Source organism: Meles meles, chromosome 21, assembly GCF_922984935.1.
Source record: "Meles meles chromosome 21, mMelMel3.1 paternal haplotype, whole genome shotgun sequence".
Lineage (NCBI taxonomy): Eukaryota > Metazoa > Chordata > Mammalia > Carnivora > Mustelidae > Meles > Meles meles.
Genome location: NC_060086.1, coordinates 28,725,206 through 28,750,439, shown reverse-complemented (window position 1 = coordinate 28,750,439; position 25,234 = coordinate 28,725,206). Strand labels below are relative to the sequence as shown.

General features: G+C 40.2%; 1 protein-coding gene across 2 annotated transcripts in view; it reads left to right on the top strand.

The window, feature by feature from the left end:
* The window catches only part of ACSM1 (acyl-CoA synthetase medium chain family member 1), a 44,455-nt gene that overhangs the window by 6,548 nt on the left and 12,673 nt on the right, over positions 1-25,234 (top strand). For both annotated transcript variants that reach the window (XM_045993875.1, XM_045993876.1), the window contains exons 3-8: positions 14,410-14,620; positions 16,178-16,385; positions 18,035-18,175; positions 20,925-21,084; positions 21,941-22,020; positions 24,484-24,607. In XM_045993875.1, coding sequence (XP_045849831.1) covers positions 14,410-14,620; positions 16,178-16,385; positions 18,035-18,175; positions 20,925-21,084; positions 21,941-22,020; positions 24,484-24,607 — 924 coding nt within the window. The remainder of the gene's footprint in view (positions 1-14,409; positions 14,621-16,177; positions 16,386-18,034; positions 18,176-20,924; positions 21,085-21,940; positions 22,021-24,483; positions 24,608-25,234) is intronic.

Sequence of the window (25,234 nt, the reverse complement as noted above, 5' to 3'; positions counted from 1 at the left end):
TATTAACCACAAAACTGAGAAAAATCCACAAAAATCCACAAAAATCAATGACATTGACCCACATCACCTCTTTTCCCCATAACATTTGCTAAAAGAAATTCAACAGTCAGGTCTGCCTAGATTTCTCTGAGTTAGTGACTCTGTGTTTTGTTGCTCCTAAATTTAATTCTGTAATTTTTAAGGATTTTTTTTCATTAGAAAGAGAGCACGCAAGAGCACAAGCGGGTTTGGAGGAGGGGTAGAGAGCGAGAGAGAAGCAGACTCCCTGCTGAGCAGGATTCAGGACTCCATCCCAGGACCTGCAGGAGATCATGACCTGAGTAGAAAGTAAATGCTTAACCAGCTAAGCCACCCAGGTGCCCATAATTCTGTAATTTTACATAAAAAATTAGCAACAGTCCTAGGACCTGTACAGTTCAAGAGGGTCCTCATGTTCTTTTGAAACTATGAGACTTTTATCCTAGCACCCCAGCATAGTATTGCCAAAAGGTTCTGTACCTTTTATAATTCTGATACACATGTAGGTTCCGCATCACTAGAATGTAAGTTCAATGAGCAAGTGGAATTTTTACTATTTTGTTAACTATTGTATCCCCAGCATATAGAACACACCTGGAACACTTAATTACCTGTTGAATGAATTTGAATGTGTTGGCTCCCTGAACAGTGGCACAACCAGCGCAAGATAAGCAATGTTGGTGTTTGGCCATCCTTGGTTGTATTTTAGCAATGGGCTGTTAACATTCTCATGGATATGTTGTAAATATGTATGTGGGAAGAGGGAAGGCTTTGGCTCAGAGAAAGCAACAGAGTATAGGAACCAGAATTAGGCTATGGGGTTTCTTTTGTAAAGTCACATTTCATAATACTAAATGTTCATTCCTATATTGCAATAGTCAATCTGTAGAGCTGAATGGTTGCTCCCAGTTGAGAGACACTTGGCTCTCCAGTTTTTCCCAGAGGAACATGGCAGGCTTCTCTCGTTTATGTACTTGCCTGGCCCATATAACCTCTGAGTTCGCCACCACTGGTGTAAAAACAAGATTATCTCAATTTATCTAAAATAATCCATTTTCCAAGTCAACTCTTTTTAAAAATTTTTAAAATTTATGGGGCGCCTGGGTGGCTCAGTGGATTAAGCCGCTGCCTTCGGCTCAGGTCATGATCTCAGGGTCCTGGGATCGAGCCCCGCATCAGGCTCTCTGCTCCACGGGGAGCCTGCTTCCTCCTCTCTCTCTGCCTGCCTCTCTGCCTACTTGTGATCTCTCTCTGTCAAATAAATAAATAAAATCTTTAAAAAAAAAAAAAAAAAAAAAAAAATTTTTAAAATTTCTTTTCAGTGTTCCAGAATTCATTGTTTGTGCACCACACCCAGTGCTCCATGTAATACATGCTGTCCTCAATACCCACCAACAGGCTCACCCAACCTCCCACCCCCTTCCCCTCCAAAACTCTTCAGTTAGTTCCTCAGAGTCCACAGTCTCTCATGGTTCGTCTCCCCCTCCAATTTCCCCCAACTCCCTTCTTCTCTCCATCTCCCCATGTCCTCTGTGTTATTCCTTATGCTCCACAAATAAATGAAACCATATGATAATTGACTCTCTGCTTGACTTATTTCACTCAGCATAATCTCTTCCAGTCCATGTTGATACAAAAGTTGGGTATTCATCCTTTCTGATGGAGGCATAATATTCCATCGTGTATATGGACCACACCTTCCTTATCCATTGGTCCGTTGAAGGGCTGAGATTTTCCTGTTGGCAGGGGCTGGTCCTAGACAGCATTGTCTAGCGCCTAGACAGACCTCTTTCAGGGGAGGGTGTAGAGCACGACTCAGACCCTGGTTGTGCAGCGTGTAAAGAGTGCAGAAAGCTGTGGTTCTAGAGAGCGCTGGCTGGCATCCACACCAGATTCTTGTACACCGCCACCCAGACACTCTCATGAGCACCGGTGGCTCAGGGACCAAGGCTTGGATGCTTTTCCATTCTCTCTCTGGCAGGGCGCCGGTGGTGGCCGACCTGGGTCTGTGGGCCTAAGCCTGTACCCCTAACCACCAAATTCCACCAATTTCCCCTTAAGATCTTTTGCTATTTTTGAGTGCTTTTAACCAGACTCCAAGTTTATGCTGGTTCCCAATCACAGGGCACTCTCGTATTGTGGTATTAGTTTCCAATGGGTTGCTTCTGGTGGTTCCCTCCCCCTTTTGTTTATCTTCTGATGTCAGTCCAACGTTCCCACTCCACTTTACCTGTCCACTGGTGTCTTCTGCCCCATAGAGATACAGAAGTGTATAATCCTACATCTCAGGCTGATTTCATGTGTGTTCAGAGTGATCTGGTAGATAATCAGCTCACTTTAGGGGACCAGTTGAAACAGCATTTCCTACTTCTCCCTCATCTTGCCCTCCTGCCCCCAAGTCAACTCTTAATACACTTAGTATGCACACCAAGACTTTTATTTATTTTTTTCTAAAGATTTTTAAAAATAATTTTTATTTTTTAAATTTCTTTTCAGTGTATCAGAATTCATTGTTTATGCACCACACCCAATGCTCCATGAAATATGTGCCCTCCATAATACCCACCACCAGGCTCACCCATCTTCCCACCCCCTGCCCCTTCAAAACCTTCAGATTGTTTTCCAGAGTCCATAGTCTCTCATGGTTCATCTCCCCCTCCAATTTCCAACTCCCTTCTCCTCTCCATCTTCCCATGTCCTCCATGTTATTTCTTATGCTCCATAAGTGAAACCATATGATAATTGACTCTCTCTGCTTGACTTATTTCACTCTGCATAATCACATTGAGAGTGATTATTGAGAGATACGTTGTTATTGACATCATGTTACCTGTGATATCTTTGTTTCTATAGGTTGTCTCCATATATTTCTGTTCAATGATATTCTTAGGATTTTTCCTCTTTTATAGAACCCCCCTTAATATTTCTTGCAGTGCTGGCTTGGTGGTCACATACTCTTTTAAACCTTGCTGGTCTTGGAAGCTCTTTATCTCTCCATCCATTTTGAATGTCAGTCTTGCTGGATAAAGTATTCTTGGCTACCTGTTCTTCTCATTTAGTGCCCTGAGTACGTCTTGCCAGCCCTTTCTGGCTTGCCAGGTTTCTGTGGACAGGTCTGATGTTATTCGGATGGACTTTCCTCTGTACATAAGGAATTTCTTCACCCTAGCTGCTTTCAAGAGCTCCTGTCTACAATTATGATTCATCAATTTCACAATTAAATGTCTCGAGGTCTTTCTAGATTCCATGATCTTGAGGGGAGACCTTTCTGCCTCTAGGACATGAACGCTGGTTCCATTCGCCAAACTGGGAAAATTTTCATGGGAAATTTGTTAAACTATATCTTCTAGTCTTCTTTCTTTTTCCTCCCCCTCAGGGATTCCGATAATTCTGACATTGGAACATTTCATGGCATCATTTATTTCCCTAATTCTGTTTTCATGGCTTCTAAGCTATTTGTTCCAAGTTTCCTCCTGATCCTTTTTCTCTATCAGTTTGTCCTCTAGATCACTACTTCTGTCTTCTGCCTCATTTACCCTAGCTGCTAGAGAATTTAGATTAGATTGTAACTCATTGAGAGCATTGTTAACATCATCCCTGGTGGCTTTCACTTCTGCCCTAATCGATTCCATTTTGTCATCAAAGGCTTTCTCCAACCTAGCCATTGCCTGGAGAGTTGTTAGCCTGAATTCCCTTTTCCACATACTGTCTATGTCCATATCCAATAGCTATGATGGAGAGGGCACAGTCTCTGAATTTTTCTTCTCTTGGGCATTCCTCCTCCTAGTCATTTTGGTGAGAGTTGGCTGAACCGATGTGTAGCTGAATGTATCAACTGTGATCCAGGCAAGGTGCACCCTGGAACGCTTCTGAGCAATCAAGAGTCCCCACCAAAAAGAAAGAAAAAAGAAAAAAACGTTTGAGAGAGATGGGGGAAAAAAAGAACGATAAAAGAGAAGGCCCAGCCCAAATGAGCCCCAAAGATATACTTTATGAAGTATACAAACAAAAACAGACAAAAAGACCGACAAAAGTAGATGACAAGAGAAAATAAAGAACCCCGTCAAAATGAACCCCAAGTATAAGATTTATATACTACCAAAACAAAAACAAATACATAGAAACACTGACAGAAGAAAAAGATGGGAGAGTGGTTATAAATTCTCAGTGTGGGCAAGGAAGGTTATTTTGATTCTTCCTGGATGTATCTTGATATCTTTGTTAAAGGACTCAACTTTCCTGAGATAAAGGGGGATTAAAACTGGTTTACCTATAGGGGTAGCATTGATTGGGGAAAGGGGATTACCTTGAAGCTTATATCTGTATGAACATTAAGAAAAATAAATTAGGGGCACCTGGGTGGCTCAGTGGGTTAAAGCCTCTGCCTTCGGCTCAGGTCGTGATCCCAGGGTCCTGGGATTGAGCCCCACATCGGGCTCTCTGCTCCACAGGGAGCCTGCTTCCTCCTCTCTCTCTGCCTGCTTCTCTGCCTATTTGTGATCTCTGTCTGTCAAATAAATAAATTAAATCTTTAAAAAAAAAGAAAAAGAAATTAAATAAATTAAAAAATAGAAAAGCAAGAGAAAAACACAGGTATATGTATTAAAAAAGTTCAGGATAAAAGGTTATTACGGAATTTGGTGTACTGAACATCTCATTGTGATGGTAAATAGGTTAAAAAGTTATATAAAAAAATGAAAAGAACCAGAATAGTGGGAATGAATTAGACATAAAAGTTATATCTATGAAGAAGTGGTGGTTGTCTTCTTGTTTTTTTTTTTGTTTGTTTGTTTTGTTTTTTTTGGGGTGGGGGGCTGGCTTTCTGGAGGAGGGGCCTGCCACGTTGTTTTTCAGGTAGTGTTGCTGGAGTTAAGTCCTCCTGCCTCCACCAAGGGGCTGGGCTCTGAGGAAACCGGTTTTTCAGGGTTTTGTTCTGTGGAGGTTTTTTAATTTGTTCATTTGTTTTCTCTCCCCTTGGCTGCTTTTGGTGGTTTTTGGAGGTTTAGAGGAAAGCAAACTGCACCCAGACCTCCCTCTCAGAGTGAAGCCTCAGTTTCTTCCCCTCTGGGTGCTCCAGAGCACATAAATTCCCCCTCTGCCACTGGCAGAGCACATTCCCAGTCGCGCATGGTCTCTGGGGTCACAGGAACTCCCGTTTGTACCCCAAACCACAAGAAATACTAGCTGTGGCTGTCTGGGCAGGTCCAGACCACCAGAGAGGTCCCAAGCAGAGAGAGCGCACTGAGATTTTCTCAGTGCCAGGCTGGGAGTGCTCAGAATCGCCTGCACGCTCCTCTCTCAGGGGAGGGTGTAGGGCACAACTCAGACTCTGGTGACGCGGCACACACGTGGAGAGTACAAAAGGCTGTGGTTCTGCCAGCTGGAGAGGCTCCCTCACCCTTACTGGCACCACCACCCAGATGCTCTCAGGCATGCCGGTGGCTCAGAGACCAAGACTTGGCTTCTTCACTGCACTCTCTCTGGCTCAGCGCCAGTGGTGGCTGTCCAGGGTTGGTAGCTCCTGTCCCTAACGGCCTGATTCCCCCAATTTCCCCCTACGATCTTTTGCTCTTTTTGAGTGCTTTCAACCAGACTCCAAGTTAATGCTGGTCCCCAATCACAGGGCCCTCTCTTATTGGGGTATTACTTTCCAATGTGTTGCTTCTGGTACCTCCCTCCCCCTTTTGTTTATCTTCTGATATCAGTCCGATCAATGTTCCCACTCCGCTTTACCTGCCCACTGACGTCTTCTGCCCCGATAGAGATCCAGAAGTGTATAATTCTAATCTCGGGCTGATTTCATGGGTGATCAGAATTCTTTGATAGGTAGTCAGCTCACTTTAGGGGACCGGTTGAAATGGCGCCTCCTCCTACTTCTCTGCCATCTTATCTCCCTCACACCAAAATTTTTAGACATGAAATCTGGAGTTTTCATCATAGGAAGGCTTTTAATAATGGATTTAACTTCTTTAATAGATATAAGGTTATTAAGATTTTGATTCTATCAGTTTTGGCGAGTTGAATTTTTTTTTTTTAGCAATTTGTTTATTTCATCCAAGTTGTCAGATTTATTGGCATAAAATTATTCATAGATTCTCTTGTTGCTATTTTAATGTCTGTAAGAACTGTAATTGCAGGGGTGCCTGGGTGGCTCGGTTAAAGGTCTGCCTTTGGCTCAGGTCATGATCCCAGGGTCCTAGGATCAAGTCCCACATGGGGCTCCTTGCTCAATGGGGAGACTGCTTCTCCCTCTGCTGGCTGCTCCCTCTGCTTGTGTACTCTCCCTCTCTCTCTCTACCCCTCTCTCTCTGTCAAATAAATACAATCTTAAAAAAAAATAAAGAATTGTGGGCACTTGGTGGCTCAGTGGGTTAAAGCCTCTGCCTTCGGCTTAGGTCATGATCCCAGGGTTTTGGGATCGAGCCCTTCATCGGGCTCTCTGCTCAGAAGGGAGCCTGCTTCCTCCTCTCTCTCTCTGCCTGCCTCTCAGCCTACTTGTGATCTCTGTCTGTCAAATAAATAAATAAAATCTTAAAAAAAAGAATCTAATTACATACTCTTTTTCATTCCTAATATTGTTTAGTATCTTTATTCTCTTTTTTTCCCTTGAAAAGTCTTCCAAAGAGTTATCAATTTTATTTACCTTTTGAAAACCAGCTTTGGCTTCACTAATATTCTCAGTTGTGTTGTTTTCCATTCCACTGGTGCACACTCTTATCTTTATTATTCCCTTCCTCCAACTTTCCCTTTGATTTGCTTTCCTTTGATTTCTTTTTTCAGCGTCTTGATACGGAAGCTTTTGGGTCTGCCTTCTTTTCTAATGTATGCATTTAAAAATACAAATTTCCCACTATGTATTCCTTTTAGGTGCACTGTAGAAATTTTGATATGTCATATTTTATTAACATTCAGTTGAAAAAATTTTCTATTTGCCTTATGACCCTTCTCTGATTGATAGATTATATAGAAGCATATTAGTTAGTTTCCACATACTTGGGTGGTGGGTTTCTCATTACCTTGTTGTTAATGATTTCCTAGCTTAATTCCACTGGGGTCAGAAAATATACCCTATTTTAAAACTTTTGAGATTTTTTTGAGGTTGGTAAATATTCCATATGAAATGGAAAAGATTGTACGTTATATCATTATTAGGCAAAATGTTCTATCTGTGTCAATTAGGATATAAATTCTATTAGTCTATCATATCCCATCATTAATTTATGGAAAACATTGAATTTCAACTTATATTTCATTGTAAATAAGACTGAGGCTATTTTTCTTTTTTTGTAGAGGCCATAAACTCTTACCTTTTAAAAAAAATTTTATTTATTTATTTGAGAGAGACAAGAACATGAGCATGGGGGAGAAGCAGAGAGAGAGGGAGAAGCAGACTCCATCCCAAGACCCTGAGATCACCACCGGAACTGAAGGCAGATACTTAGCCGACTGAGCAACCCAGGGGCCCCTCTTATGTGTTTTGATATTCAGAAAGAATCATCTCATTTTGGATACCTAAAGTAATTGATCTACATTTCTAACTTTCCTTCTTCAAGGTATATTTTAGTTCAAGTAGCTCTGTAGATTTTTGTTTATTTAAATCAACTATGTTGTTGTATAATTTGCATAGAATGAAATGCATACCTTTTAAATGTAAACCTGGAGTTTTAGAACATTTCTGTCACCCCAGAAGTTTCCTTTTGTTCTTTCCTGGTCAGTCCCTACCCACCCAACTCTGAGCCCACACTGTTCTGGTGATACTGGGGATTATATTTCTCTTTCCTAAGGTTTCATAGAAATGGAATAATACTTGATGCACCCTTTTGTGTCTGATTTCTTTGATTCAGCATTATTGTTTTTATCGTCCCTGTTGCTTTGTGCATTAGTTGTTCATCCTTTTTATTGCTGAGTTAAATACTAAGCATTTTATCTTTTGGAAGTACATCACAATTTCCTTTGGCTTCAAACATTACCACATAAAAATATAAATTTCAACTCCAAGTTTAGAAGGTGTTTCTATCTTCTGGGAAAAGAACTTTATCTGAGTCTCACATTATCAGATTAATCCTCAACACAAAAATCCATCAATGCTTAAGCAATACCTCCTTCAAGTTGTGAGAGTTAGGGTCTAAAATACTGCCTGAGTTCTGAACAACAAATGTTTTCTATCTTGATAAGAAGCTTTATCATCACTTTTAAAACTCCTACAGTAACATTACACATTCTGTTTCCCTTATTTAAGCAGTGCATAACATAACTAGTCATTACACTTCCTTAATGTTCTGTAATCGGTTGCGGGAGGATTGTGTCATAACACTATTTTTTTATAAATATGAATACTTATACATGACTGCACATATATATTAATCTTATCTTATCCCAGTGAGGGAATAATATATATAATCATATCTTATATAATATGTTAAATTATTAAATTATATTTAATATAATGATATATAATGTTATATATGTCTTATCTTATATAATATATATAATCTTATCTTATTCCTTTATTCTCTGGTGCCAATCATATGGGGCAAATGTGGTGGGATCAGGTTTGCACATATGTGGGAAAAAATTGCTGTAAGAATATACACCAGATAATTATCAGTGTTGACCTTCAGGTAGTGAAAATGTGATTAGATATTTGAGGACATTTTTCTATTTATAACAAATTTTTCTGTTCATAAGATTCTGCATTGCCTGAACTTTTACTCTGAACATCCTTTGGAAATTAATTTTAAAAAATCCTTTAAAAAAGAATTCTTGTTAGAGAAAGCTTAGGGAAAATGAGAAAGCTTACATAAACAAAAAAATGAAAGTTGGCTATAAATATTTAAAACCAGGGTGCCTGGGTGGCTCAGTTGGTTAAGTGTCTGCCTTCAACTCAGGTCATGATCTCAGGTTCCTGGGATTGAGTCCCACATCAGGCTCTCTGCTCAGTGGGAGTCTGCATCTCCCTCTCTTTCTCCCTCTGTGTTCTCTCTCTCTCAAATAAATAAATAAAATATTTTAAAAATATTTAAAACCATGTACATATGTTTGTATATGTATGTCTTCTTCGCCATTATATTCTTTGGTCTAAGAGCAGTGTTTAACAGATAATGGGAATCTAGTAAATATATATTGAATGAATGAATGGATACTACTGTATACATTTGGATTATAATGTAAATACAGTTTTGCTTTTAAAAATTAATATCATATTGTGAAATTTTTATTCCAAAATAATTTCTGGAATTTTGGGATGGTTTTATCATATTCCATCATATAGAAATAACGGCTTTGTAGATGCCAAATAGTTGGATCCTATTTTCTTTTTTTAAATCCATTCTGCCAATTTAAGTCATTTGATTGGGAACTTAATGCACTTACATTTAAACTAATTACTGATGAGGAAGGATTTACTATTACCATATTATTAATTGTTTTCTTGCTATCATAGCTTTTGGTCTCTTATTTCCTCTCTTACTGTCTTTCTTTGTCTTTAGTTGATATTTTTGTAGTGATATGTTTTGATTCCCTTCTCATTTCCCTTTGTGTATATTCTGTAGGAAATTTCTGTGGTTATCATAGGGATTACATATAACATCTTAAAGTTATAACAATCCATTTTAAACTAATAGAAACTTCATTTACATACAAACCCCTAATCTTTTCTGGCTCCCTCTTTCCTCCTCATGTTATGTTACCGTTGTCACAAATTACATGTTTATATATTGCACACTTGTTAACATAGACTTATAATTCATTTTTAGGCTTTTGTCTTTTAAATACTGCAAAAGAATAAGAGCTGAAGTCCCAAACCAAAATTACAGTGATATTGATTTTTATATTTGTCCGTGTTTTTATATTTGTCCATGTATTTATTATTTATAATTTTGTATTCAAGCTACTCTGTAACATCCCTTTATTTCAACTTGGACTCCTTTCAGTATTTCTTTTTTTTTTAAGATTTTATTTATTTGAGAAAGAGAGAGAGAAAGAGAGAGAGCACACATGAGTGGGGGGAGGGGCAGAGAAAGCTGGACAAGCAGACTCTTTGCTGACTAAGGAGCCCAATGCAGGCTGATCCCAGAACACTGAGATCATGACCCAAGCCAAAGTCAGACACTTAACTAACTGAGCCACCCAGGTGCTCCTCCTTTTAACATTTCTTATAAAGAACGAATTTATAGACCCTCAATTTTTGTTAATGAATTCCCTCAATTTTTGTTTATCCGAGACTGACCTAATTTTCCCCTCATTTTTGAAGGACAATTTTGCTGAATATAGAATTTCTTGATTGAGGTTTTTCTCCATCACTTTAAATATACAATAACACTGTCTTCTAGTCTGCTACCCACTATTAATCTTATCAAGGATTTATACATGATGGGTCACTTTTCTCTTGTTCTTTCAAGATTCTGTCTTTGGCTTTTGTAGTTTGATTACAGTGTGTCTCTGTGTGGGTCTCTTTGGGCTTTCTTATTTGGAATTTGTTAGGGCCAATTTAATGTTAAAACCTGTTTAACTATTAGGGCCTGCTTAGCCAGAGCAACTCCATATTGCCTAGGTAGCCATATTGTTGTTTACATGCATGGACTTCATTCCGGGAATAAATGCCCCAGTAGTTCCTGGTATGGTTCTGGGTATCGGATTCTGGGAGTAAACGCCTTAACAATAGAAGCCACGTACCTTGGGTCTGCGGTTATGCCCTATAAAACCAGCCTGTGAGATCGGGAGGGGGTAGCTCTCTTCGGAGGCGGCCCTGGCTGGTCAGTCTGACTTCTAATTCTTGGCATAGAATAAAGATCTACATATCTTTCACTTTATCTAAGTCTTGTTCCTTTGATAATGGACCCCAACAGAATTCATTGAGCTTTTGTATTTGTATATCCATATACTGAATGAATGAATGAATATTTTTGTATGTTTTGTATGTATTTGTATATCCATATACTGAATGAATGAATGAGTGAATTAATGAATGGATAGATGAATGAGTACTACTGTATAAATTAGTTTTTTTAAAAAAAATATTGTATTATGTTAGTCACCTTACACTACATCATTATTTTTTGACATAGTGTTCCAAGATTCATTGTTTATATGTAACACCCAGTGCTCTATGCAATACATGCCTTCCTTAATACCCACCACAAGGCCAACCCATCACCTCACCCCCCTCACCCTCTCCCCTCTAAAACCCTTACTTTGTTTCTCAGAGTCAACAGTCTCTCATGGTTTGTCTCTCCCTCCAATTCCCCCCCTTCACTTTTCCTTTCCTTCTTCTAATGTCCTCCATGTTATTCCTTCCACAAGTAAGTGAAACCATCTGATAATTGACTTTCTCTGCTTGACTTATTTCACTTAGCATAATCTCCTCCAATCTCATACATGCTGATGAAAAGTTGACTATTCATCCTTTCTGATGGCTGAGTAATATTCTATTGTATATATGGACCACATCTTCTTTATCCATTTGTCTGTTGAAGAGCATCCACATCTTCTTTATCCATTTGTCTGTTGAAGAGCATTTCAGCTCTTTCCACAGTTTGGTGATTGTGTACATAGCAGCTATGAATATTGGGGTACATATGGCCTTTCTTTTCACTACATCTGTATCTTTGGGGTAAATACCCAGTAATGCAATTGCCAGGTCAGAGGGTAGCTCTATTTTTAATATTTTAAGGAATCTCCACACTGTTTTCCAAAGTGGCTGCACCAACTTGCATTCCTACCAAGTGTGTAAGAGGGTTCCCTTTTCTCCACATCCTCTCAAACATATGTTGTTTCTTGCCTTGTGGATTTTGACCATTCTAACTGGTGTAAGGTAGTTTCTCAATATGGCTTTGATTTGAATTTCCCTGATGGCTAATGATGATGAGCTTTTTTTTCATTTGTCGCTAGCCATTTGTATGTCTTTCTTGGAGAAGTGTCTGTTCATGTCTTCTGCCCCCTTTTTGACAAGAGTATCTGTTTTTGGGGTGTTGAGTTTGAGAGGTTCTTTATAGATCTTGGATATCAGCCCTTTGTCTGTACTGTCATTTGCAAATATCTTCTCCCATTCTTTGGGTTGCTTCTTTGGTTTTTTGGCTGTTTCCTCTGCTCTGCAGAAGGTTTTTATCTTGATGAAGTCCCAAAAGTTCATTTTTGCATTTTTTTCCCTTGCCTTTGGAGACATGTCTTGAAAGAAGTTTCTGTGGCCGATGTCAAAGAGGTTACTGCCTATGTTCTCCTCTAGGATTTTGATGGATTCCTGTCTCACATTGAGTTCTTTCATCCATTTTGAGTTTATCTTTGTGTATGGTGTAAGTGAATGATCGAATTTCATTCTTCTATACATAGCTGTCTAATATTCCCAGCACCATTTATTGAAGAGACTGTCTTTTTTTCACTGGATATTTTTTTCTGCTTTGTAGAAGTAAATTTGTGTTTAATGCAAATATGTTTTTGCTTTTCCTCAGCCATTATTTCTTCAAATAAGCTTTGTCACTCCTTTTTCTCTCTTCTTCTAGGGCTCCAATAATGCTCTGATTGTTTGTATACTATGTCCTTTGGGTTTGTATACTATGTCTTTTGAGTTCTATTCACTTTTCTTCATTATTTTTATCCTTTTTCCCCTCAGACTCCATAATTTAAAATGAGTCATGTTCAAGTTCACTGATTCTTTCTTCTGTCTGACTGAGTCTGTTGTTGAACCCCCCCTGGTAAAGTTTTCAATTCAGTTATTGTATTTTCAGATCCAGAATTTCTGTTTGGTTCTCATTTTGTTCATATTTTTTTTCTGGTATTCTTTAGTTCTTTTTCTATTTTCCTTTAGCTTTTTCAGCATGTTTAAGACAATCATTTTATTTTTAAAAAGATTTTTATTTATTTATTTGGCAGAGATCACAAGTAGCAGAGAGGCAGACAGAGAGAAAGGAGGAAGCAGGCTCCCTGCTGAGCAGAGAGCCCTATGTGGGGCTCAATCCCAGGACCCTGGGATCATGACCTCAGCCAAAGGCAGAGGCTTTAACCCACTGAGCCACCCAGGAACCACTAAGACAATCATTTTAAAGTTTCTGTCTAATAACTGAAACCTGTGTCTCTTTAGAGTCAGCTTCTAGAGATTTTTTTTTCCTTCAAATGGGCAACATGGCCTTATGATCTGTTGTTGAAAATTGGATTATTTGGAAAAAGCAACCAGCCTCTGTTTTTGTCGCTGGTTCCTTGTAGATAATGGCCTTCAGTAATCTAACCATATGAAAACGTAAGGTCTTAGGCATGTGTCTTTTCTAGGCCTATCATGCATGTGCTTTTTTTCTCAATTTTACCAAATAACATTGCTGCTTTTTCGTGTTTAATTTCCTTCAAACTCTCATTCCTGCTGCTTCTTGGGGTTTTATTGCCTTCATCTGTCTTTATTCCCCACCGCCTGCCCTTCCCAACCCCAAGGTGGCCAGTCTGCAGTTTCCACTCATTGTGGCACGTGCCAGTTTTCAACACCTCCAACCTGATATTCAAACTATGTCACCATTCGTATCTGAACTCCAAGCTGAATGAGGTAGAAACTAGTCCTGACAACCCAGAATACTGAAAAAAATTCTAGTCTTTTTTTCTTTCCCAAGGTAGGGGTTGGGAATTAGGTGGCTTCCTCCTAACCATATTTCACAACACCAGAGAGGGGTTGAGGCAAAGGTAAGCAAAAATAACATAATATTTCTTACCATTTTCAGTGTGAATTTCTGTTGTTTGGACATTTGTTGGTTACTGCATATCTTTGACTGTTTCTAGAGTTCCTACAAAGCTAGGTTAGTCTGGTGGTTACTTGATGTTTCTGTGAGGGAACAAGGGTTACCTGGGTGCTTCCAGGTTTGTATTCTTATTTCACCTCTAGAAGTAACTTTTAATTTTAATTTTTTAATCTTAAAAATAAATTCTGCCAAATTTTCATGAATTAAATTAGTCTCCTGTTCTGTTGTAATAATAATGATAATAATTTTATGAGCACTTAGTATGTGCCAGGCACTGTTATATACACTTTACCTCTTTAAATAACTAATTTAAACTTGACTATCTTCTAGGAACTATTGTACCCATTTCATAGATGATAATACTGAGGCACAGAGGAGAACCTACTGTCCATATGTAACTAAGACAGAGATGTGGGAGAATGAAATTTTAAGGTTTTAACAGGTGACATGAAGGTTATTCATGGTTTTATGTGACTTGAGAGTAGGTGGAGACAGTAGACCAGAAGAAGCTGGTTGGATCACACCCTATCCCCAGCTTTTCATTGTTCTATAAATTCTTTAACATTGGCTCTCAGTCCTTGAGCTACATTTTCACTTTAATGTGTCTATGGTAATATATTGGCCAAATAAGTTCCTTTAAAGTAGGAAGTAACACATGGTGTATGATCTTTACCAGGAGGGCAAGAGAGGTCCAAACCCAGCCCTTTGGTGGGTGAATAACAAAGGGGATGAACTGAAGTGGAGTTTCAGCGAGTTGACAGACTTATCCCGCCGTACAGCCAATGTCTTCACCCAGATCTGTGGCCTGCAGCAGGGAGACCGTTTGGCTGTGGTCCTGCCTCGAGTGCCTGAGTGGTGGCTGGTGGCCATAGGCTGCATGCGAACAGGTCAGTGACCCAAAGAGACCCCAACAGACTTTAGATCTGACCCAGAGCCAACTGATCCTGAAATATTAATATTCCCCTATCTTTATCTTTTATTTGTGTTTCTGACTCTTTCCTCAGGACTACATTCAGTTAAACATTTTTAGTGGGAGTACTACAAAGACAATTTGCCTATCTTAGTGCTTTATGTAAGGGGATACATCAAGTTGGTTTGTCTTATCATCAGTGTTATTTGCAAACACCTTTGCAAGGCATCTTTTCCCTTTATAATTGATGGTCTGTGTAAGTAATTAGTAATCTATGCTATAATACTTATGAGACTGGTTGTCTGAATAACCTGTTCTCCAGTTGTCTTTATGTGAATCAAGTGTCTTTATGTTCTCCAGTTGTCTTTCACCCTAGGATTTGAGAATCCATTAATGATTCTTGATTGAATTGAATATTATTATGGTCATTTTTACTTTATATTATTCTCTCTACATTTATTAGTTATCATTCTTTTGTGGAGATTTCCCTTTCCTTTTTAATTGCCTATCTGTCTATATAATTTAGATTTGGTGTGGGACTCATGGATTCTCTTTTGATGTGCTTTATAATGCATGTTCATATATTCTCTCACCAGTAAAATACTAGATTAATCCATCAAAGGCATGTGGAATGAAGAATTAACAGCAATGGCAGAGAGTATAGAGAAGCCATGTCATCTGTAGACCTAAGAGATGGCCCATGGGAAGTCCAAGATATGAGCTAAGCCCTCTGGTATAGGCAGAAATAAAGAGGGAGAGAAGCAAATAAAGAGAATACTAAGAATGGGCAAGAGTCAGGAGAAGCCTGTGTGAAGAACAGCCATATTGAAATAGAGGATAGATTTGCAGGAGAGAAAGGTGGTGGGTGGGTAGTGTCTTCAGTGTTGGGTGGAGAGTATGGTGTTTTCCTGGAGAGAGGGTACAGGTGCTGGTGAAGAGAAGAAAAGTGGAGTGGGAAGAGTCAGTGTTCTATGGAACCTGAAGTAGGAAGACTCAAGACAAGGCACCTGGTGGAGAGATTAGAACCCAACTCATGAAGACATGAACTAATTGTTGGTTATAGAAGATGGAAGGGAAAGCAGGGAAGTTCAAAGGATAATGTAGTTAAATTTAGATATGCAGAGTGAGTGAGAGGAGATACAAGATGACACAAGGGACTGACAAAGGAGGAAATGAGAGAGGAAAAATGTAGATAGGGATGCAGCTAATCTTGATGTCAGGGATACTGTCCTACTTACATTCATAGTCCCAGATCCTATGTAAAGTAGGATCCATCTGTCTACTGGCTAGATCCATCCAGAGCAGAAGAGGTTAGGGCAGGCTTTTCAAATTTCAATGTGCATAGGAGTCCCTTGGAGATCTTATTAAAGTGCAGATTCTGATTCAGTAGGTTTGGGATGGGGCATGAGATTTTGTGTCTTAGGTGGTGTGGTTGGTGCTGGTCCGTGGACCATACTTAGCACAGCAAGAGGCTAGTGGATTTCTATGCAGATAACCCAAGCCTGACACCCAAAATTTCCTTTATCATTCCCAGGAATAGTCTTCATGCCAGGAACCATACAACTGAAGAACAAGGACCTTCTCTACCGATTACAAGTGTCTAAAGCCAAGGGCATCATCACCACAGATACCCTTGCCCCAGAGGTGGATTCTTTAATTTCCAAGTGTCCTACTCTGAAAGCAAAGCTCCTGGTGTCTGAGTATAGCCGTCAAGGGTGGTTGGACTTCCAATCATTGATTAAGTGAGTTTCTGTTCTAATGAATGTGCTATTTAAGAAAGGACAGTAGAAGGCCATTCACTCCCAAGTGCTGGTAGACAAACAACCAGTGGGGGGAGACTCACCAGGTCTGATGGCCGAAACCTTCTCTTCCCAGTTATGCTACGGACTTGCTGTGTGACCCTGAGCTGGTTCCTTCCCTCCCTTTTAGAAAAATTAACATATAATATATTATTTATTTCATATAATAATATATTATTATATGTATGTTAACATATAATATATTATTTGTGCTTCATCAGTCTTACACAATTCACAGCATTCACCATAGCACATAACCCTCCCCAATCCTTCCCCTTTCTTGGATGCAGTTGCTTTATCTGTAAAATAAGTGTATTGAACTTCCATGCCTCTATCACTAAAGTAATAGCAACCCTGTGATGTATAAAGTCAGAGGGTTGTTGTGTTACGTCTTCCCTGTAAGTAAGGAATCTGAAATATTATGTTTATATAAAAAATAAATATATGAAGAGGTTGAGTGAAATATTAAGGGATAAATTTTTAAGGGAAAGCTTGAGATTGCAAGAAAAATTGAGACTGTTGCTGTCAGGTAGCTAGAGGAGCAAACACTTTCCATTTTTTAGGGGTTGCATACCTTTAGGGACACCTTGCAGGAAAAGTTAGGGAAGTGTTTGAGGTAAGTAAGACTTCTTCCGCTTCCAAAACTCTGATTCTGTAAAACTTCAGGCATTTTTTTCTGTCACCCACACACCATGCTGGGTTTGTTTTATTGAAGTAACTCCTCAGTTTTTAAAGTCCTTGCCTTTGGCCTCAAAAGTCAAGTATCACACTGAAGTCACATCTTACACTGGATTTTAAAGTCACACAATTAAACGAAAATGGTGTGAGTAAATATTCTCTAAAACGCCCTTAAATTGCCAAAAGTCAATATGGTATCATATTGCACCAAAAGTCAGAGTGTTCTGGGATCATTTGCAGTTTCTCTGATCAAACACCATAGAGAACTTGCATGTATGAGCCAAACAGACTCTCAGTCTAGGAGAAACTCCCAAGAGTCAAGGCACACTGGGGCACCCTAGAGATTCTACTTTCCGTCTCAAGCTTATACCAGGGCGAATGTGCATGGTTATTGGGTAAAAGTCCCATTAACTTGGTTCATATAAGAAACAAGCTTAGCAGTGTGACTAAGAACACAGTTTTGGATAAAACTGGGTGTATTTGAATCCTGTCTGGACCACTTGCTGGCCACAGGTCTTCAGGCAAGTTATGAAAACCTTTCTGAGCCCCAGTTTTCTAATCCACAGAATGGGCACAATAAGAGCAGTACTTGCCTTTTAGGGTTGGTCTTAAGATTGAATGAGTTGTTATTTGTAAATCACTTAGATCACTGCCTGGAAGTGCTATTTCAGTATTTGTTACACGCTAAACAATCCATTTTTTTTCCCTCTTTTTAAAATGAAGAAATGTCAGTCACCTTACTCAACTCACTCTCAAACTCCATTTGATTCCTAATACCAGGAGAACTGTTTTCCCCTCCAGTGTTAGATACCTCCATTTTTCTGACTCCAAGCCTCATATTGTTTCTTTTGCTTCTCTGGGGATGGAAAAGAGTAAATATGACTTCTAGCCTTTTGTACTGAATCTCTTTGCAGATCGGCATCCCCAGATCATACCTGTATTAAGTCAAAGATCCTGGACCCAATGGTCATCTTCTTCACCAGTGGGACCACAGGCTTCCCCAAGATGGCAAAACATAGCCATGGATTTGCCTTGCGATCCTCTTTCCCTTCAAGGTAGGAAAGAAGTCATTGACTTATTAGCTGGGCCACCGATCTGGGGTGGTGTATGCATGTGCGTGCGTGCATGTGTGGGTTGGGAAAAGAGCTCTAAGCAGAATTGACCTTATCCTGCTTCTCCCTTCTGTGCTCTTTGGTTCAGACTGATGAAAATCTGAGAGGTAAACACTGAGAATCCTAACTGTTTGCTGATGGAGGCCTCTGATGACAAAGGAGGCACATTAAGTCCTGCCTGAGCACCTTAACAGGAGGTGTGTAGGAGAGCCAGTTTGTCTCTGTCAGTTAACTCAGGGTTTGGTGGGAAAATACAGAATGAACTAACAATGTCACCTGAAACAACAGGTCCTTCCTTCTCCCCAGTTATGGACAAATGAAACTTGAAATTACCCAGTTATGAGCTGTTAGGAAAAATAATACCTGGGACCAAGCCACATCATGGCCCTGTCCCTGATCTAGAACAGTCTTAGAGGCTGAAGCTGTAGCCTTGGGTTAATCATTTAATCAATTTATTTTTTGTTAAGATTATGTATTTATTTATTTGACAGAGAGAGAGGCAACACAAGCAGGGGGAGTGGGAGTGGGAGAGGGAGAAGCAGGCCTCCTGCTGAGCAGGGAGCCAGATGCCAGACACTAAGACCATGACCCAAGTCGAAGGCAGACACTTAATAACTGAGCCACCCAGGCAGCCCCATTTAATCAGTTTTTAAAATAAGCCTCTTCTCCCTTCCGCCCTTCCTCTAGCTTGTAATATTCAGACCAGAACAGATACTGTATATTTTCTAACTTATTAACCAGATCAGAGAGCACCAAAAGGTTTTTGGTAGACTGTGGCTAGCTGTGCTGATGAAAAGTTACACAATGATAACCGAATAGCAAAACCCTGGAGGAATGGGGGTGGGAAAAAGGGAAGGGCTTTCTGTGCACTCTGAATAAACAGGAGCAAAGGCACAAAGATATAAAAAGTAATGTTTATACAACTACTGAGATTTGAGGGTGGCTGGTGCTCAGAGTGTGGGGTAAGGTATAGTTGGGAGGAGTTGAGAAAGTAAGCAGGGCCCACATCCCGTAGGATCTCATGGGCCTTGGTGTAGAGTTTAGAGTTTTTTGTTTGTTTGCTTGCTTGTTTATTTGTTTTTGTTTTGTTTTGTTTTGAGAGAGAGGGGAGGTATTGGAGCCATGGGACATATTTTAGCAAGGGAAAGACCTGATCAGACTTGTGTTTTGAAAAGATCACAGTGGCAGCACCTGGGTGGCTCAGTCTGTGAAGCATCTGGCTCTTGATTTCGGCTCAGGTCATGTTCCAGGGTCATGAGATTGAGCCCCACATTGGGCGCTGTGCTGAACATGTAGTCTGTTTGAGATTCTCTCTCTCCCCCTCCCTCTGCTTCTCCCCTCCTACTTCCTATTTCTGCATGTGCACACTCTCTCTCTCAAAAAGAAAGAAAGAAAGAAAGAGAGAGAGACAGAGAAAAGAAAAAAAAGGAGAAAAGATAAAAGATCACTAGCTGCAATATGGAGAATATGAAAAATCAGAATAGAGTTAGATCGACCAGTTGGAGGGTCTTAGAATAATTCAAGATGGCGGTGGCTTGGCAAATGTGTCAGAGACGTGAAGGAAGTTAACATATTTGAAATTTTAGGAGGTAAAATGGACAGGATCTTCGGTCTGTGGGAGTGATGTGGGAGATAAGAGAGGAGCCAGTCAAGGTTGACTCAGATTTTGGGCTTGGACAGTTGCATGGATAGTAATGACATTCACTGAAATACAGAGAACACTGGAGGAGAAAGAATTAGTCCAAGGGAGTCAGGAGAGATTAGGATCTGGTGGATTTGAGGTGCCTAAGAGACATCCCAGAAGAGACGTTCAGTGTGTAGGGAGTCTGAAGCTGAAAAGACAGATCCTCCTAGCTAGTAAATTCTTGCAGGTGAGCCACAATCCTGAGAGAGCTGGGATGAGAGAGGGTAGATCATTTATCAGAGCCCTTCCCTATTAGTAGTAAAGTTCCTCAAAGCCATAACCTGCTAATGGGAAAGGAGTTATGCTCACAGAGGTTCCTCAGAAGCAGTAAGATAGGGTAGGGAAATGAGAAACCTTCTCCACTCCACTTTCCAGTTATTGCCTAATGTCTGATTGTTTCCAGTCCTTTGCCAAGATAGAATATTAAAAATTAAATCAATCTCTCTCTCTCTCTCCCTCTCCTGTCTCTCTCTCTCTCCCTTTCTCTTTCTTCATCACAAATGACAGAAAGACCAATCTAATCATCTTTAAGCCAAAAAATGAGTACAGGAATTTAATGAATCCTGAGGCAGAGCACTCCAGGGTTTGGCTTCAGACATAAATAGTCTCTAGATTAGGTTTTCATCTCTCCATCTGTCAGCTCTGTTTCTGCTGAGTTTTGATGCTCTTCTCAGAAAGACTTATTCCTTGTTATCCCCAAATGGCTGCCAGCATTACCTGGGACTATATCCGTAACAGAGTCAAATCCAAGAAAAGAGCTATAGATTTGTCCCCATATTCCCAGTCTTAAGGATCATTATAACTAAACCAGTTGAAGGCACACACGACCAGAAAATGGGATTTGGCATACTCTACGGACCTGCTGTGGGAGTGTGTCTGGAGCCCCATTCAAACCACATGCACTGAGAATGAGTGGTGGGCCACCACCTGAAAATCAGAGTCCCCAGCCCTTGATCACATTCTCTCATGATCAGTCACATCACTGAGGTCACTGTATTTTGGAGTTAGCAGGAAATTTCTGCAGCTGAAGCCATCTGATATCTTATGGTGCCTTTCGGACACGGGCTGGGTTCTGGCTGTCTTCGGGTGCATTTTGGAACCATGGACAGCAGGGGCTACAGTCTTCATCCATCATGTGCCCCAGTTTGACCCCAAGGTCACTACACAGGTAAGAACACTAACCTTCCAGTACTGCGAAACTCCTAGAAGAAACTTATGTTTCCAACTCAAAAACAGGACCCTGCTGAAAAAACGTTATTTAGTTGAGGGTCCCCTATGCTGCTTTCCTAATGGCACATGGGAGAAGAATGAGGCACAAACAAGTCAGCTGTTAAGAGAATGGGAGCAGAGGACCACAGCTGGAAGGACTGTTGCCCCAAACAACTCCTCAATCCTGAATTTATTAGATACGAGATAACAAAGGAGAAGAAAAGAAGGTTATACATTAGCCATCTGTCTAGTAGGTAAACAAGAAGGAATGTGAGTCATATGTTGGTCACAAGTTTTAGAAGTAAACGAAGTAAACAAGAAGAGAAGTAGGGTGTGTCTGGCCAGCAGCGTGAGATTTGTAATTTTGCAAATGCACTTACATGGATCACCTTAATAGGTGGCTTTCTCTGAGGTAGGGGAGACAAAAAGGGAAGTAGGGCGGTGTTCCACCCTGAGCCGGCCAAGGTTCCTAGCCATTGGGCTTCAAGGATGTGTATCATCCCCTCCACCAGAGGCCTGCTGCTCATACATGTTTTTCTCAAGGTCATCTTTAAGCATGCTTGCATGACAAGCACAACTTCTCATTAGTTAAAGTTATAGTTTAAGCAATGTATTATTCTTACTCTTCTTGCTTTCACTCAGCAGTGCCTAATGCATGCCATGTACAAAATTTATGCTCAATATAGGGATAGTGAAAGAATTAAATAAATAATGGGCTCTCCTTAGAGGGGAGATCAGAATTAAAATGCTAATAATTAACTGATATTTTAAATAATTACTATAAAAGTGAAATTCCTTCTCTCCTTCTTTTCTAGATATTGTTCAAATACCCCATCACCCAGTGCTTTGCTGCATCAACTATATATCGAATGATTCTACAGCACACTTCTACCAGGTATGGTAGAAGTGGTGGTGGCTGGTCATAACAATCTTTGGGAAGGAATTTAAGGGATCCAATGCACCATGGTCTATTTTTAGCTGTGGTTCTAAGACGTGTGTGTGCTCGTGTGTGTGTGTGTGTGTGTTAGGTAAGTGTTGGTGGTGATAATTAGTTCATTAAAGCAAGACTCCAAGATCCAAATGAAAAACACTCAGTAAGCCTTACATCATTGTGAGTTTATTCTTTTTTAAACATTTTCTCTTATAAAAGGTCAAACATACAGAGTAAGTCATAAATGAGTAGAGACACCTGGGTGTCTCAGTGGGTTAAGCCTCTGCCTTCGGCTCAGGTCATATCTCAGGGTACTTGGATCAAGCCCCACATTGGGCTCCCTGCTTAGTAGGGAGCCTGATTCCCCCTCTCTCTCTGTCTGCCTCTCTGCCTACTTGTGATTTCTCTCTCTTTCAAGTAAATAAATAAAATCTTTTTAAAAAGACATAAATGTATAAATTAATGAACTGTTGAAAAACACCTGTGTCACCACTCACCTGAATCACAAAAATAGAATATTGCCCACACCCCAGAGATCTCTACATAGCTCTCTTCCTCCTCTAAAGAAATTTACTATCTCAACTTTTATGGTGTTCATTTCCTGTTTTCTCTGATACTTTACCTCCTAAGGAAATATCCCTAAACAAATTATTATATTTTACTTGCCTTTGATCTTTATGTGTGTAATCATATATTATTCTGTAATATCTGGCTTCTTTTTTCAGCATTAGGTTTTTAAGATGTGTCTATGTTGCTACAGGTTGCTGTAGTTAATTTTCTTTGCTGTATAATATCCCATTGTATGAAAACATCACACTTTTTTTTAATCTGTTCTACCATTAATGGACACTTGGATAGTTTTCATTTTGGGACTATTAGTGATTAATGCTGCATTGAATTCTTGTACATGCATGCTGGTACATATAAACATGCATTTCTTTAGTATTTTTCTGGAAGAGGAATTGATAGTTCACACTTAACATGACATTTTACCATGTGATTTTCCAAAGATTGAACCAATTTATGCTCCTGCTAGCAAGATAGGAGAATTCCCATTGTTTCATAACATTGGCAATATTTGTTATTGTCAGAATTTCTAAAAATTCTGTCAGTCTGATGGATGCATCATGTTCTCTTACCGTAGAGGTTTATTTTTGCACTTCCCCATGTTTGCAGGTTATATTTTAGCTAAACTGAAATCTGCTCTTTGAAACTTATGGGCATTTATTTGTCTTTTAAAGAGTGTGAGATTAAAATGGATTTTCAAAGATCAGAGTAACATGTCTTAAATATAGAATTAAAATATTAAGTTGTTCTATGACTACCTTTATGAAACTAACTCTGAAACACAGTTTTGATTTTATTCATGAAGCCTCAAGCTGGTTGGATTCTGTTTCCATCTGTATTTCAAAGCTCATATTAAGCTACTTTTGGAAACATTCCTCAGATGATGATCCTTGTCCAAACCCAGTAAAAAATATAACCAAAACATAGCTAATGACTGCATCAGAGAATCTACTTGTTTTATCCGCTTTGGATAAAGCTGCAGAAGGATGAAGAAGACACCCTCAGTGAACTCAACCCTCCTGCCCTTGACTTGGACTCTGGTGTACCAGGACAGGGTGATGAGGATAAGAAGGTGAACCAGATGTCTGCTACCTCTCTCATCCCCAAGAGATGACCTGGCTCAGCCCAGGCCACCTGGTACTCAGACCAGACCTCAATCATGTCTCCCCACCTCCTTCAGGGAATCCATCATTATTTTGTGGGTTTTTTTATTAGCAGAAAATTTTATGGGGAAGAATGAAAAAGAGGATTTACGTCATGCCGTATACCTACTACTGATGTTCACAGCTGACTTTAATGCTCTCTCTGAAATTCTTTCTCTCAGGGCTGCTACTGCAACACTACTCTCTTTTCCTGAACTCGCCCCAGTCTTCCTTGATGTCCCGGGCAATTCATTTCTACCCTCTAACTTGCATCCTCTGCTCACAAATACAAAGCCCTTCAATTCACATGACCCTCCTCTTCAGAGAAGGCAATGTAGTTCTGTTAGCCTCCTAACATGCTCTTAGGATCTTATTCCCCACCACATTACGGTTTATAAAATACCCCTCATAGCCACAGTGAATGTGAAGACAATGTCTGATCAATACGTCTTTGCCACCTTTTTATGTCAGCTTCCAAAGTTGATCCAAACCCTTGACCCAAACCCATTAGCCTCACCACCATCACCTACCCCTTGCCAGGAAATGAGTGACCTCCACTTGGCTTTGACCAAATTGCCCAAAAGGCAAATAAGAACATGAGGAATCAGAAGCATGAGTGACCCAGATGAAGAGACTCTGAACTCTTAACACTCTGGGCCTGGGGCAGAACCTCCAAGGCCTGACTGCAAGTTCTCTTGTCACTTTGCCTTCCCTGAAGTCTCAGGTTCCCTACCCTGGAGCACTGCGCTACTGGCGGGGAGGCTCTGCTGCCGGAGGAGCAAGAGGAGTGGAGAAGAAAGACAGGCCTTCTGCTCCATGAGGTCTATGGACAGTCAGAAACAGTAGGTAGATGGTCCTTTCTGGGTCAGTCAGGATGTGCTGAGCTGCTGAGCCCAGCAGAAGAGCTGAACAATGAATGTGCAGAGGCCCCATTCTGCTCACAGCATTGCCTGAGGCAAATGGGTGGCTTCAGATTTCTAGGCTAGTTTGTCCCAAATCAGTTTGCACAAAGACAATTCACAACTCATCAGTCTGTCAGGAGGCCAATGTACTGAAAAGTGTTCGAGGAAACTTTGAAAGGGGTCTAAGGATGTGGTGCCACCATTGCTGTGATCATGCGCTCTAGGGAGCCCAGGAGGGGTGGCAGGTTGGGAGGTTCTCTGCAGTAACATGGAGGCCACAATCTGCAAGTCCTGCCCACTTCACCATCCCTTCCTAGGGTGAAAACCACAGGCAGCTAGGAGCTGGCCCCAGAAGTTCCTTTCTGGGTGTTTATGTGGAGAACATACAGGTTTGACTATGGGACACTAGCTGGTGTTGTGGAGGGAGCAGAGAAGAGACTTTCTGTATATACCAAACACACACACACACACACACACACACACACACACACACACACACACAGTATGACTCCCAAAGGCATCACTGAGCAGCCAGGTGGCAGGGCATTCAGAGTATCATGCATGTCT